Consider the following 11,010-nt stretch of genomic DNA (forward strand, 5'->3'; position numbering starts at 1 on the left):
TACACAATTTAAGACAAAGCACGAGAAAAGATACTAGAAGATATTATTTTTCAGAAATAACTTTAATATTTTTATATGAAGAGTTGTCATTTATAAACCATATGTATATGATGCTTTATTTTAAGGTTGTTCTTAACATAACCTATGAGAGTGGACAGGTATATGCAAATGACTTCCCTGTAAATAGTGGTGTAACCCGAATAAGCTGTCAGACTTTGATAGGTGAGTACTACTAAATTATTTCCATCATTTTCCTGTTTTGAATCATTGTAAATTAGTAAATCAGTTCTTTGATGTTCTATATTTTCATTTTTAGTTAATAATTTACATTATTACTAATGTGTTTTAACACTGTTTTCAGTTTACATTGGTTATTGCTGTATATTCACATTTTTTTCCATGAGATTGGCATTGATGGAACTGCATTTGTAGTAGGTTGTTAGCATATAAGAATGTCCACAGAGGTCGTAAATGGGCATTTATAAGCAAGAGGCAAAATCATGGGGAAGTGGCTTTTCACGTTTGTGAAAAAGAAAAATTGTCTGATTCTTTAGTTTTCACTTGCTTCTACTCCAGTGCCTGCATAACATTTTTCTTTTTAACTTTTTAAATTTTTTGAGTGGTTGAAAGACAAAATTTGTTACATTGCAATATGTACCATATTATTTCAATGAAATAAAAAATATGAGATATATGTATATGTAAATGTATGCATTTAAGATAGTAAATTTTTCTCTGAGCACTTATAGCCTCTACTTGTTCTAAATTTTTATTATCATTTAGTTTGTAGTGTCTCTTAAATTATTTGTTTCGATATTTTCTTGTTCTATGAATTGTTTCAGAAATGGATTGTTTAATTTCCAAATACTTTGGGGGTCTTTTCATCATTCTTCTTCATATGTTAGCTTTTTATATTAATTTACTGTTCTTTTAATGGCTACCCTTGAGATCAATAAACTAGTTCTTTTCTCATCTCCCAAACTATGCAAGAATCTTAAAAAAAAAAAAGAAATAACTTTAATATTCTTAAAACTTACAAAAATAAACTACCAAAATTACTTAGAACTATGTGTAAGGGTATATTTACATGTATTATTAGGGTAGGTGCAAAGATAAATATAAATATTTGTATACATATTCTTAATCTAAATATAAATATTATGATGAGAAAAATTTTCCGATCTGCAGTGTATCATGCGTTGGCCTCCGTGGGTGAGTATTCCCCTGGCCACCTAGGACTGTGGCTCCAGCTGGCAGGACCAGATGTAACTGCAGGAGAGAGTGGCACCTGTGAGCTCCCAACCTCAGGTGTCCCTCCCAGTGTCAGGAGCCCCAGGAATTGCTACACAGCAAGGACTGGGGGGAGGCGAATCAGGGAACCATGGACACAGGTTCTCTGGACCGACCAGCAGAAAGAGTCTAGCCCGGCCCTTGCCCAACTCCGGCCCGGCCTCACCTCTCATTTTCACTGAGCCGTTTCTGGGCCCAGAACCAGGCCTGGAATGGCCCCTCAGGCTCTATTTGGTATTTGTGTGCAGCCTCCTGTAGCAGCACTATCTCCTCCAAAACTCTCTGCACCTGAGGCAAGAGGGAAGGAGAGGATGCAGACATGGCCCAAAAGGGGGTGAAGGGTGGAGCGGGAGCTTGGTCCTGGGTCTTTGCACACAGGGGCACCCTCCTTCTCCCTAATTCCATCCAGGCCCTTCCTGTGCTCGGAGGTGGGCACTAACAGCTCTTCCTCCAAGATCTTATCCTTGATTCCACGCCCCTTCCCCACAAACGCCAACTACAGGGGTCTCCCACTTCTGATATCAAACTCTCCCAATAAATGGAAGATGCAGGGCATGGAGCCCAGGAGTGTGCTGGCCAGGGCGTCTATGATTCTCACTCCCTGCCCAGCCCCGCAGGCTGTGCCACAGCTGCTAACCTTTTCCTTTTTTGCTAATTGATCTGACTCTTCTAAAAGGCAGATATCCAAGGTCCATGAGAAAGAACCCCCTAGCTAGGACTGACCCCCTATGCCCAACCTTCTCATGGTGCACTACCACCAGGTCCCAGGAGGGAATGGGAAGCAGGAAAAGGCAGGACTGGGATCAAGGCCAGGCTCTGGGCTCCAAAGGAGCGGGGACAAGGATGACTATGATGGGCCTATTGCTCCAGCTCCAAGGGAAGGCAGTGCTGAGAACTCACAGCTCAGGATGGGGGCTCTCTGTCCCCAACGTCAATCCTGGTCACCCCAGTCAGGCCCCAGGTCACCCACCTCCTGATCATCCTCCATGATGCTGTCCATCACCTTCAGATCTTTAAGGTATTCTCCCAGGAAGGGAACACACTGGACAAACAGGGTGAGGGTGGGATGAGCCCCTGCTCCCTGGTGCCCCACGGGCTCTCTACTGAAAGCCTCCCACCCTCAGCCACCTGGCCACCCAGGCTTCCCATGTGGAGCAGCCCAGGTCCCTTCGGGCCTCCACTCAATTGTCCCTTCCCTCACGCTCCAGGAACTCCTCTTGGTCAGCTCCCTGGACCACCTCTGGGCAAGTCACTGGGTCAGCGGTCCTGGGCCAGACCCACCCCCATGTCCAGCCTGCAGGTACCTGCCCCAGGCCCTCCTCTGGGTCATTTCTAAGGGAGGGCTTCAGGTTCTGTGGGCACAGGAGGTGGGGCTGGAGGAGGAAGGCCTCCCTTTCTTGACTTGGAAGCCTCCAGCTGAGAGGATAGAACCCCCTCCTATGACCCTAAGCACCCGCAGACAGGCTCACTCACCTTCTTGGGCAGCCTGAGCTTGGATCCAGGGACATGGGACATCAGAGTGGCATACCTGGAAGGCTGGTTCCACCAGGGTGGAGGAGAGGGTCATTGAGGTCATGCTCACCTCACCCCATTTCCCCACCAGCCCTGACCTCACACCCTGGCCCTCTGACCCAAGTCAGCTGGTACCAGTGCCACCCGGACTGCAGCATGCTCTGCTTCTGGACGACTCCCAGCTACAACGCTCACTCGGTGTGTGTGACCTTAGGCTTGGGCCTGGCCTCCTTGACCCGTTCCCTCCTTTGGAAAGTGGGAGACCTCCACCGAGCTCACAGGTTCTCCTGAGGACTCAGTGTCATTCCTGTCATCAATGTTCTCACCCTCAGCCCTCCCGGTGGCACAGGCCAGGGAGCTCTGCACTGTCGTGTTCTGTCCTGAACTCATGACCACCCTGTGAGGCCTGTAGCATGGGTGGTCACCCTCCCCCCCGCGTCAATCACAAGGAGACTGATTGGCAGGGAGTGCTCCAGGGGCGCAGTGGGAAGTCTCAGAGAGCAGACCCCTCTGTCTCTGGCCCAGACAGTAGGACCCGAGGCCAAGCAGCCCTTTTGTTCCCCTTTCCATGGGAATCCCCTGCGGGGCCCATCCTGGGCAGGAAGGGCGCTCCCCTTGCAGGGGTGGAGAAGACAGAAGTGGGAGCAGAGCCCTGGCATCCTGAGGACAGAATGGGCTGGTTTGGGGAAGAAACCTCCCCCACCCTCCCATTCACCACACAGCCTGAAAGAAGCTAAGTGCAATTGGGAGGGGGCAGCATGGAAGCCAGAGACCCGCTCAATGTGCCAGCTCTGCACCCAGTCCTGGAACAGCATGGCCACCACCCTGTGTGCCATGAACGGGGCCTCTGGCCCTTGAAAGTGCCCCCCACCGCCTGCCCATAAACCAAACAGATCCCTCTTCCTGGTAACTGGGACCGAGAGGGTGAACATTTTCACAGACTCTTCAAGTGACAAACAACCACATCCCCATACTGGGCAGTCCCCCCTTCCCTCACGCCTTCCCCTCTGCAGACCTCCAGGCTCCCTCTACCTTGATGAACTGTTCCCTGCTCAGGATGTTGTCCTTCATGCAGAGTTGTTTCATAGTCAGTGCCCGCTTCCTGAGTGGAGGGAAAGAGGAAAGACATGTTTAGGAAAGATGGGGGAGACGGGTTCAGGGCCAATTCTTATTGACAATGTCATGTTTCAAACTGCCTCAGGGTTCCTCTGAGCAGGAAGGTCTCCCTGGGACTGGGGCAGGGCTCTCATATGGGTCACGTTGGACCCCTCTCCATATCTATGGAGCAGCTCTGTTTTGACCAGTTTGGGTTTGAACTGGGCACACGGTTCAGGTGCTGAAAACACTTGAAAATCTCCCATTTGGCTCAGTGCCGTCTCTGACATTGGAGCAAACTGACTCCTGAAGCGGAGCCAGGGGACTGAGTCCCAGGGAGCCTCAGTCACCCCGCCCACCAGCCCAGTCCCTGTCCCCATGGTGGGCTGCCTCCCAGGAGGGGAGGGGACACTGGGAGACATTTGGGTGACACCTCCCCATGCCTCCTCTGATGGGAGAGGCCTCCGCACCTGGAAACCTTCCCCCATGTTTTCTTCAAACGATGGACAGCCACGCTCTGCAGAGCAGCGAGGATGGCGTGCAGGGAGGAGAAGTTCCTTAGGCTTCTGCACTCCTGGGGAAGGGGAGACATGGGCTGTGAGGTGGGAGCTGCAGCTGGTGCTTCGATCCCCCTCGAATGAACCCCCCCTGGTGGGACCAATGCTCAGGGTGGGCACGTATAGCAGCCAAAGACCAACTCTCACAGCCAGGAGGGTCCCAGCTCAACCCAAGGAAGGAGCCAGGTACCAAGTGAGCCTCCCAACACAGGCACCTGGGCATCAAGGTGCACGAATCCCTGGTAGAGAGGACATGGAGGCTGTGCTGGGCTCAGACCTCTGGCCTCAGTCCTGAGAGCTGACCAGGCAGCAGAGGCATTTTTCCAGGCTCCGCATAGGGACGCTACTGGGCCTGCCCCAACAGACCTTGGCCACCTTAATCCAGTGCTCCACCACTTTGGCCCTGTCCTGGGCCATCATGCTTGGGTCCCCAAGGCAGGTGGTGATCACACAGGTGGCCACGTGGTTGAATTGTCTGATGGTGGCACTGACAGTGGAGGCCACGTGCTCCTTGCCAGGCTTCCTCCTCTGGGACCAGACGGACCCCAGGCACTGGTGGGGCAGCACCTTCTTGAACAGCTCCTGGGAGAGAAAGGGCAGTGTCTCCAGCCTGGCTCCACCCCGGCTCAGGGTCCCCAGTCTCCTGAAGGGGTCACGGGACAAGACTGAAGCTCAGGAAGCTGAGGATGTGCCTGAGCCTTGGAGTCCATGGGAGTCCCTCTCTGTCCACCGAGGGCACCCAGCACTGGATGACCCAGGACCCAACACTGCTGGGGAAGGGACAGGGGCATCTGCCTCCAGCCCATCCTCACTAATTCCAAGCTCCAGGAAGTGGCTCAAGGCTGCTCACCCCAAGGGGGCATCTTCCAGCACCTGACACCCCTCTGGTCTGCATCTCCATTCAGTGCACATTCCCCTGTGGTAGCTACCACCACAGCTGTTTGTCTGCCTTGTAGTTAAACACACATCAGGGGACAAATAAGTGCTGAGGCCGCTGAGCCTCATGGGCACATGGATGAGCAACCCATGGATCTGGCTGCACGCAGTGAGCGCCCCTCCCCACAAAAGAGGCCAGGCCCCATCCAGGATTCTGTCTCTTCTCCCTCATTGAATCTGCACAGCCACTCTGGGCAGCAGGGCCTGGGGTGCCCACCTCCACTGTCCACAGGTGGACAGCAAAGGCTGGGGGTTGAGAAAGTTGCCCAGGACCCATGGGTGGTAAAGTGTTGGAGCTGAGATTTGCATCAAGATCACAGGAGTTGGGATCAGGGCCAGGCAGGTCGGGGCGGCCAAGGGCAGAGGGAAAGCCTGTCCCACCCACTCCGAGAGCCCCACACTCACCACATCCATTGCTGTCAGTTGCTCGGCCACCAGTCTTGGAGGGAAGGTCAGGATGTTAACCTGCTCCTCCCTTAGAAAATGCTTAGGAGTCCCAGCCCTGCGGTAGGCAGTTGTTGGGGGTGGAGCTGGCTCTGTGGGCGGGACTCCGATCAGAGCTGGTGGCCCAGATGGCTCCAGCACGCCCACAGCTGGACCAAGCTCTAGCCCAGGAGCAGGCCCTTCCTCCGGCTCTGGAGTGCGCTGGAGCTCTGGAGGTGGTTCTGGAGCAGGTTAAAGAAACAGGTTTTCGCTCATGCCCCATTTTCCCATGCATTTCCACAGACAGGAGAGATCCAGCTGCCTTGAAGGGAATTCTGGCCCCTGAAACACCCCTACCCCCTACCCACTCCCCCAATCATCTTCCCCGACTGCAGTCCCCGCACCTTCCCACTGGGCCTCAGTGGGCTCTAGATGCGCCAGCTCCACCCAAAGACTTCTCACAAGGCCCACCGGGTGTGGGGCAGGGCGGCGGTGCAGCACCAAGGCCTCCTTCAGGAGGAACCAGGGAGAAATGAGGGGCTGGCCCAAATATTGTAGCTGGTCCGGCCAGGTTCCCATCATAGAAGCGGTGGCTCTGGAGAGAGGCAGGTGGGCAACAAAGTCAGAGTCTTGGCCTTTCCTTCCACTCTGCCCTCCCATGGCACCCTTGCTTGGAACTGAGCCTCTGTGCAGGCCCCTCCCTACCAGGGCGCAGCCCCAAGCCAGCCCCGTGGGGCTGTCCTGGTGGTACAGGTGTGGGATCCAGCAGGTGCAACACGGACTCTGTGTGAGACTCTTCTTCCCACTGGCAGCTCTCCTGAAGGTCCCGTGCACTGCCCACCCTGACCCTCCAGGCCCTGGGCATAGGCGATGAGGAATGAGACAGACTTGTGAGCACCCTGCTCACCACAATCCCTTCTGAGCCCGCTTGTGGGGGTCAAGGGAGATGGATATGGAGAGGGGCAGGCAAAGCGGGGTGGGTCTGTTGGGGGGAGGAGACTCTGAGGCACAACTCAGCCCAGCCTCCCCTCTGGGTCCCCAAGGCCAGGGACCCCACCCCCTGTCCTGTTTGACTCATGTCTCCTTGCAGAGGAGCCACCGGGGCTCAGCCCTCCCTTGGGAATCAGAAGATGTGTAAGATCAGGGTTCTGCCAGGCCCTGCCCTACCTAAGCCACCACTCTGCGAACACAGGAGACCCTCCTTCCGCACCCACAGACCACTCACTTTGCTAATTGCTCCTGTGGTGTGTCGCCCCGGTCATTATGAGGAGGTGTCCCTCCAGGTGTGGAAAACACCTTGATGGCATCTGAGTGCATGGACAGGGGACAAGACCTGCGAATGATGGACAGTGTGACTGTCTGACTCAGTGACGAGAACTGAGGCCCAGGGATGGTGTCTGCTTCCTTCCTTGAGTCAGGCTAAGTGTCTCCACAAGTGGCTGCCTGTGGGAGGAGCTGAATGCACATTGTCGATTAAGTGAGCTCCAAACAGAACCATCCCAGCCACCTGAGTGGGCCTGGGGCCCTGCTCTCTCCTGCCATCCCCCATGTGGCTCCACCAAGGACCAGGACAAGGACAGCCAGGTGACATCTCTCACTGCTTGACAGGTTGTTTCCCATGTGCTTTTCTACACTCAGATGCCACAGGCTGCTGATGGGAGAGTCAGGAGACTTTCCATGGGACAGAGAGACATAACTGACAGGAACGACCACGGACGGTCCAGCAGCCCTTTCTGCAGAGCCGGCGGCAGGTAGGCGCTGCCATGGCTGGTCCCCATAGCAGTGCCTACCACAGCCCTATGAGGTTGTCATTGTCAAGACCCACAGCTAGCAGTGGGCAGAGTCCCCACTGTGCCGAAGAGGGGCCCGTGCTCACCTGGTTAACAGCTCGTCCAGGAGCCACTGGGCTCTGGAGAAGGCCGGGTGGGTGGGCATCAGGGTGCAGATGTGGGGGATGTTGCCAGCCGGGAAAGCTGGTACCAGGGCCGCCGCCGCCTTCTTCAAGGTGCCTTGCTGCAGGGCTCGCATCCTGCGGGCCTCACCCAGTGTCACAGTGAACTCAGCTGCACGCTGAGGGGGCAAGGAGGGACATCCAGTCAGCGGCATCGCTGTGATTCCCAAGAGGAGGGAGGCCTGGAGCTCACACAGGAGTCCCAGGCCCTCAGGGACATGCGCAAGAGGAGGGGCAGGAGGGCCCAGGCTGAATGAGGGTCTAGGGCAGTGATGGCGAACCTATGACATGCGTGTCAGAATTGACACGTGAACTCATTTTTTTGGTTGGTTTTTCTTTGTTAAATGGCATTTAACTATATAAAATAAATATCAAAACTATAAGTCTTTGTTTTCCTATGGTTGCAAAGATCAAAAAATTCCTATATGTGACACGGCACCAGAGTTAAGTTAGGGTTTTTCAAAATGCTGACACGCGGAGCTCAAAAGGTTCGCCATCACTGTAATCTAGGTTTTCCAAGTTCCACTTTAGTTCGGCGGGTGAGGGATGGTCATACAATTGTTACCTTCTGGGTATGTTTATTGTTTGTGTGTTTTAGCTGAGAAACAACAAACTTGCGTGTGTTAATGCTTTCTATGATGAGCGTTGTCCCCGTGAGTCCTCAAGAAACATCCCCATTATAGAGATGAGAACACAGAGGCTTAGGGATGTCACACCTCTTCTCAAGGTCCTGCACATCAGAACTGTGACCTGTCCTGGATGACATTCTGTCTCAGCTACCTGAGACTGATCTGCTCCCGACATGGATGCAAGGGTGTGGGAACCTTGCCCATCCCTGTGTGGGGACAGTGAACATGGTAGACATGGCCTATGAAAACCACTGACTTCAAAAAAGACACTTTTATTTCATCCTTTTACATTAAAGGGCATTTTAAGACCCTCAATTTGGAGATGCCAGATTCTGCAAAGCGGCAAATGCCTGCAGACTCCAGGCTGAAGAAATGTGATCAACAGGCAAGAATATTAGCAGAGGACTCGAGAGGGAGCAAATCCATGCGGTGAGTGTAAAGTGAAAGGTGACTCAGTGCCCGCGTGAGGCAATTGCCAGTGAAGCAACACTGTGATGGCCTTGGACAGCCTGACATCAGACAGGTGAAAATTTCAATGAGTGAGAAAACCCCAGGCCAGGCTGGGAGCAGCCATCATCAGAACCTGCTGTTGGCAACGTCCCTGCTACAGCCCTTTGGGTTTGGAATCTGCCTGTATCTGCCAAATTTTACACTTGCACATTCTTCTACCAGCGGGGGGCGTCCATCTCCAGAGGGGGGTGGTACATGTTGTGGTCTGAATTGTGTCCCCCCAATTCCATGACTTTGCAACCCCCAGAACTTCATCATGTGTGCATTTGACTTTTACTCTTTAAACAAGTCATTCAGGTGACGTGAATTCAGTGGTGTGGGTCTTCATCTAATCTGACCAGTGTCCTGAGAAGAGGAGGGGAGGACACGTGGCAGCGCAGAGATGAGTCCATGTGACACGCAGAGAGAAGACAGCCATCTACAAGCTGAGGAGCGGCCCCCTCAGGAGAAACCAGCCCCGCTGACAGCACCATCTCTCACTTCTAGCCTCTGGAATTGTGAGAAAATGAATGTCTGCTCCTAACACCACCCAGTGTAGTCCTAGGTTATGGCAGCCTGAGCAAGCAACCTAACACAGTCCGTTCCTACACACTTCAGAGTTCCGGGCGGCACTGCTGATGTGGTAGCTGAACTGCATCAGACCCATGTCCAACAGCAATGAAAGGCTGCATCGCTGGCCAAACGACCTCCGCTACTGCACCAGGTCTGCAAGGACAGTGGAGCTGACTGCTCCACAGGATTCTGGCAAGAGTAGTTTAAATAACAAAAACAGTGATAGGCAAAAGTGCACCTGGTCTACTATGAAGTAAAACAATATGATTTCACCCTAATATTTCCACAGATATAGGAGGAGCGGATTTCTACTATCTCATGTAAATGCAGGGAAGAGTGGAGGCCCGGATTCCTCTGTCATGGGGCTAAGGCACCCTTAGGGGCCACGGGAGGGCCTCTTAGGTTCCCCAGATTTGAGTCTAGGTGCTGGGCACTGCCAGGTTGTCTCGGGTCTGTGGGTATAGAGACCATCAAGACCAGTTCTCACCTGAGTCCGGCCCTGGATGGTGTCTGTGGCCTGATGCACCTTCCCCGGGTCGAGGTAGGTCGAGTAGGTGAACCCGTTGACCAGCCCTTCAGTGTTGTGCCGGTTGGAGCTCTACAAAGACAGAGCCCAGTACCGGGCCAGGAGGCTTCAGAAACCTTCCACCCCAATCTGCGGCTCTACCCCACGGCAACCCTGGCAAACTGAGACAGTGTGTTAGGACACATTGAGGATGTCCCGGCAGCCCTGCTGAACTAGCAAGAGCTGATTCACATCAAGGTCTAACAACAGTGAAAGCCTGAATCACTGAGGAAAACAACATCTTCAATGGGATGATATGGAGATGGGAAAGGCCACAGCTCTTGTCCTGGCCACAAGGCATTGGTTGGCTGTGTTCTGTGGAATGTCAGGTCGCATAGAAATATATCCAATACTTTCATCCCCTCCCATTTTTTTTTTAAATACACAGCACTATTAAGTGGGATGATGTGTAAGGGTTGGAGAAAGTCTACAAGGACAGTTAAGCTGGGATTGGTCCACAGGAGTCTTGGGGCAGGGAGTTCAACATTTGAAATGAGAAAAATGCAAAGATAACAAAAATGTTTTCTGTATGATCCCAACAAACACACGAAGACTGCTTTTCCACCCTACCAGGGAACTGTTCGGGAGGATTGGAGGAAGAGTTTCCTTTGGGAGTGGGCCTGTGAAAACTTTGAGGCCTCAGATCTAAGTCTGAGTTCTGGTCCCACCCAGTTCATCTCAGGGTCCTGGGTGTGGGCAGGCTCTCACCTCAGTTTGGCAATGGACGGATTTCCTGGTCTGGTCCACTTGTCCTCTGTACCCGTCGTTGGCATCAATGAACCTGGTAACCCGCTCCTCTACGACATCGTGGCTGGAGCTCTGCAAAGACAGAGCCTGGTCCCCAGCCAGCAGGCGTCAAGGGCCTGGGCATTACCAGTGGGGGAGATGCCCACCACCCATTCTGCTGCCCAGGTCAGGCAGAGAGGGGCATCTGCAATGACCTCCGGGCAGGGAGCGAAGGAGATGACACAACCTCCAGGCTTCTGACAC

General features: G+C 53.3%; 1 protein-coding gene across 1 annotated transcript; it reads right to left on the reverse strand.

Moving 5' to 3' along the window:
- Positions 1-2,221: 2,221 nt before the first annotated feature.
- Positions 2,222-6,193, reverse strand: LOC132241699 (ral guanine nucleotide dissociation stimulator-like). Its single transcript, XM_059710626.1, has 7 exons — positions 6,178-6,193; positions 5,796-6,055; positions 4,821-5,036; positions 4,368-4,471; positions 3,835-3,904; positions 2,764-2,826; positions 2,222-2,332 (listed from the first exon to the last, which is right to left on the reverse strand). The coding sequence occupies exons 1-7, from the start codon at positions 6,191-6,193 to the stop codon at positions 2,222-2,224; spliced, it is 840 nt and encodes a 279-aa protein (XP_059566609.1).
- Between the last annotated feature and the right edge of the window lie 4,817 nt (positions 6,194-11,010).

The sequence above is a fragment of the Myotis daubentonii genome, chromosome 9 (genome assembly GCF_963259705.1).
Source record: "Myotis daubentonii chromosome 9, mMyoDau2.1, whole genome shotgun sequence".
Lineage (NCBI taxonomy): Eukaryota > Metazoa > Chordata > Mammalia > Chiroptera > Vespertilionidae > Myotis > Myotis daubentonii.

Coding starts and splice junctions, on each gene's coding strand:
- LOC132241699 (XM_059710626.1), bottom strand. Junction 5,037..5,795: donor AACTGACAGCAATGGATGTG/GTGAGTGTGGGG, acceptor TTTCTCTCCCAG/GAGCTGTTCAAGAAGGTGCT. Junction 2,333..2,763: donor AGCTCAGGCTGCCCAAGAAG/GTGAGTGAGCCT, acceptor CTGTTTGTCCAG/TGTGTTCCCTTCCTGGGAGA.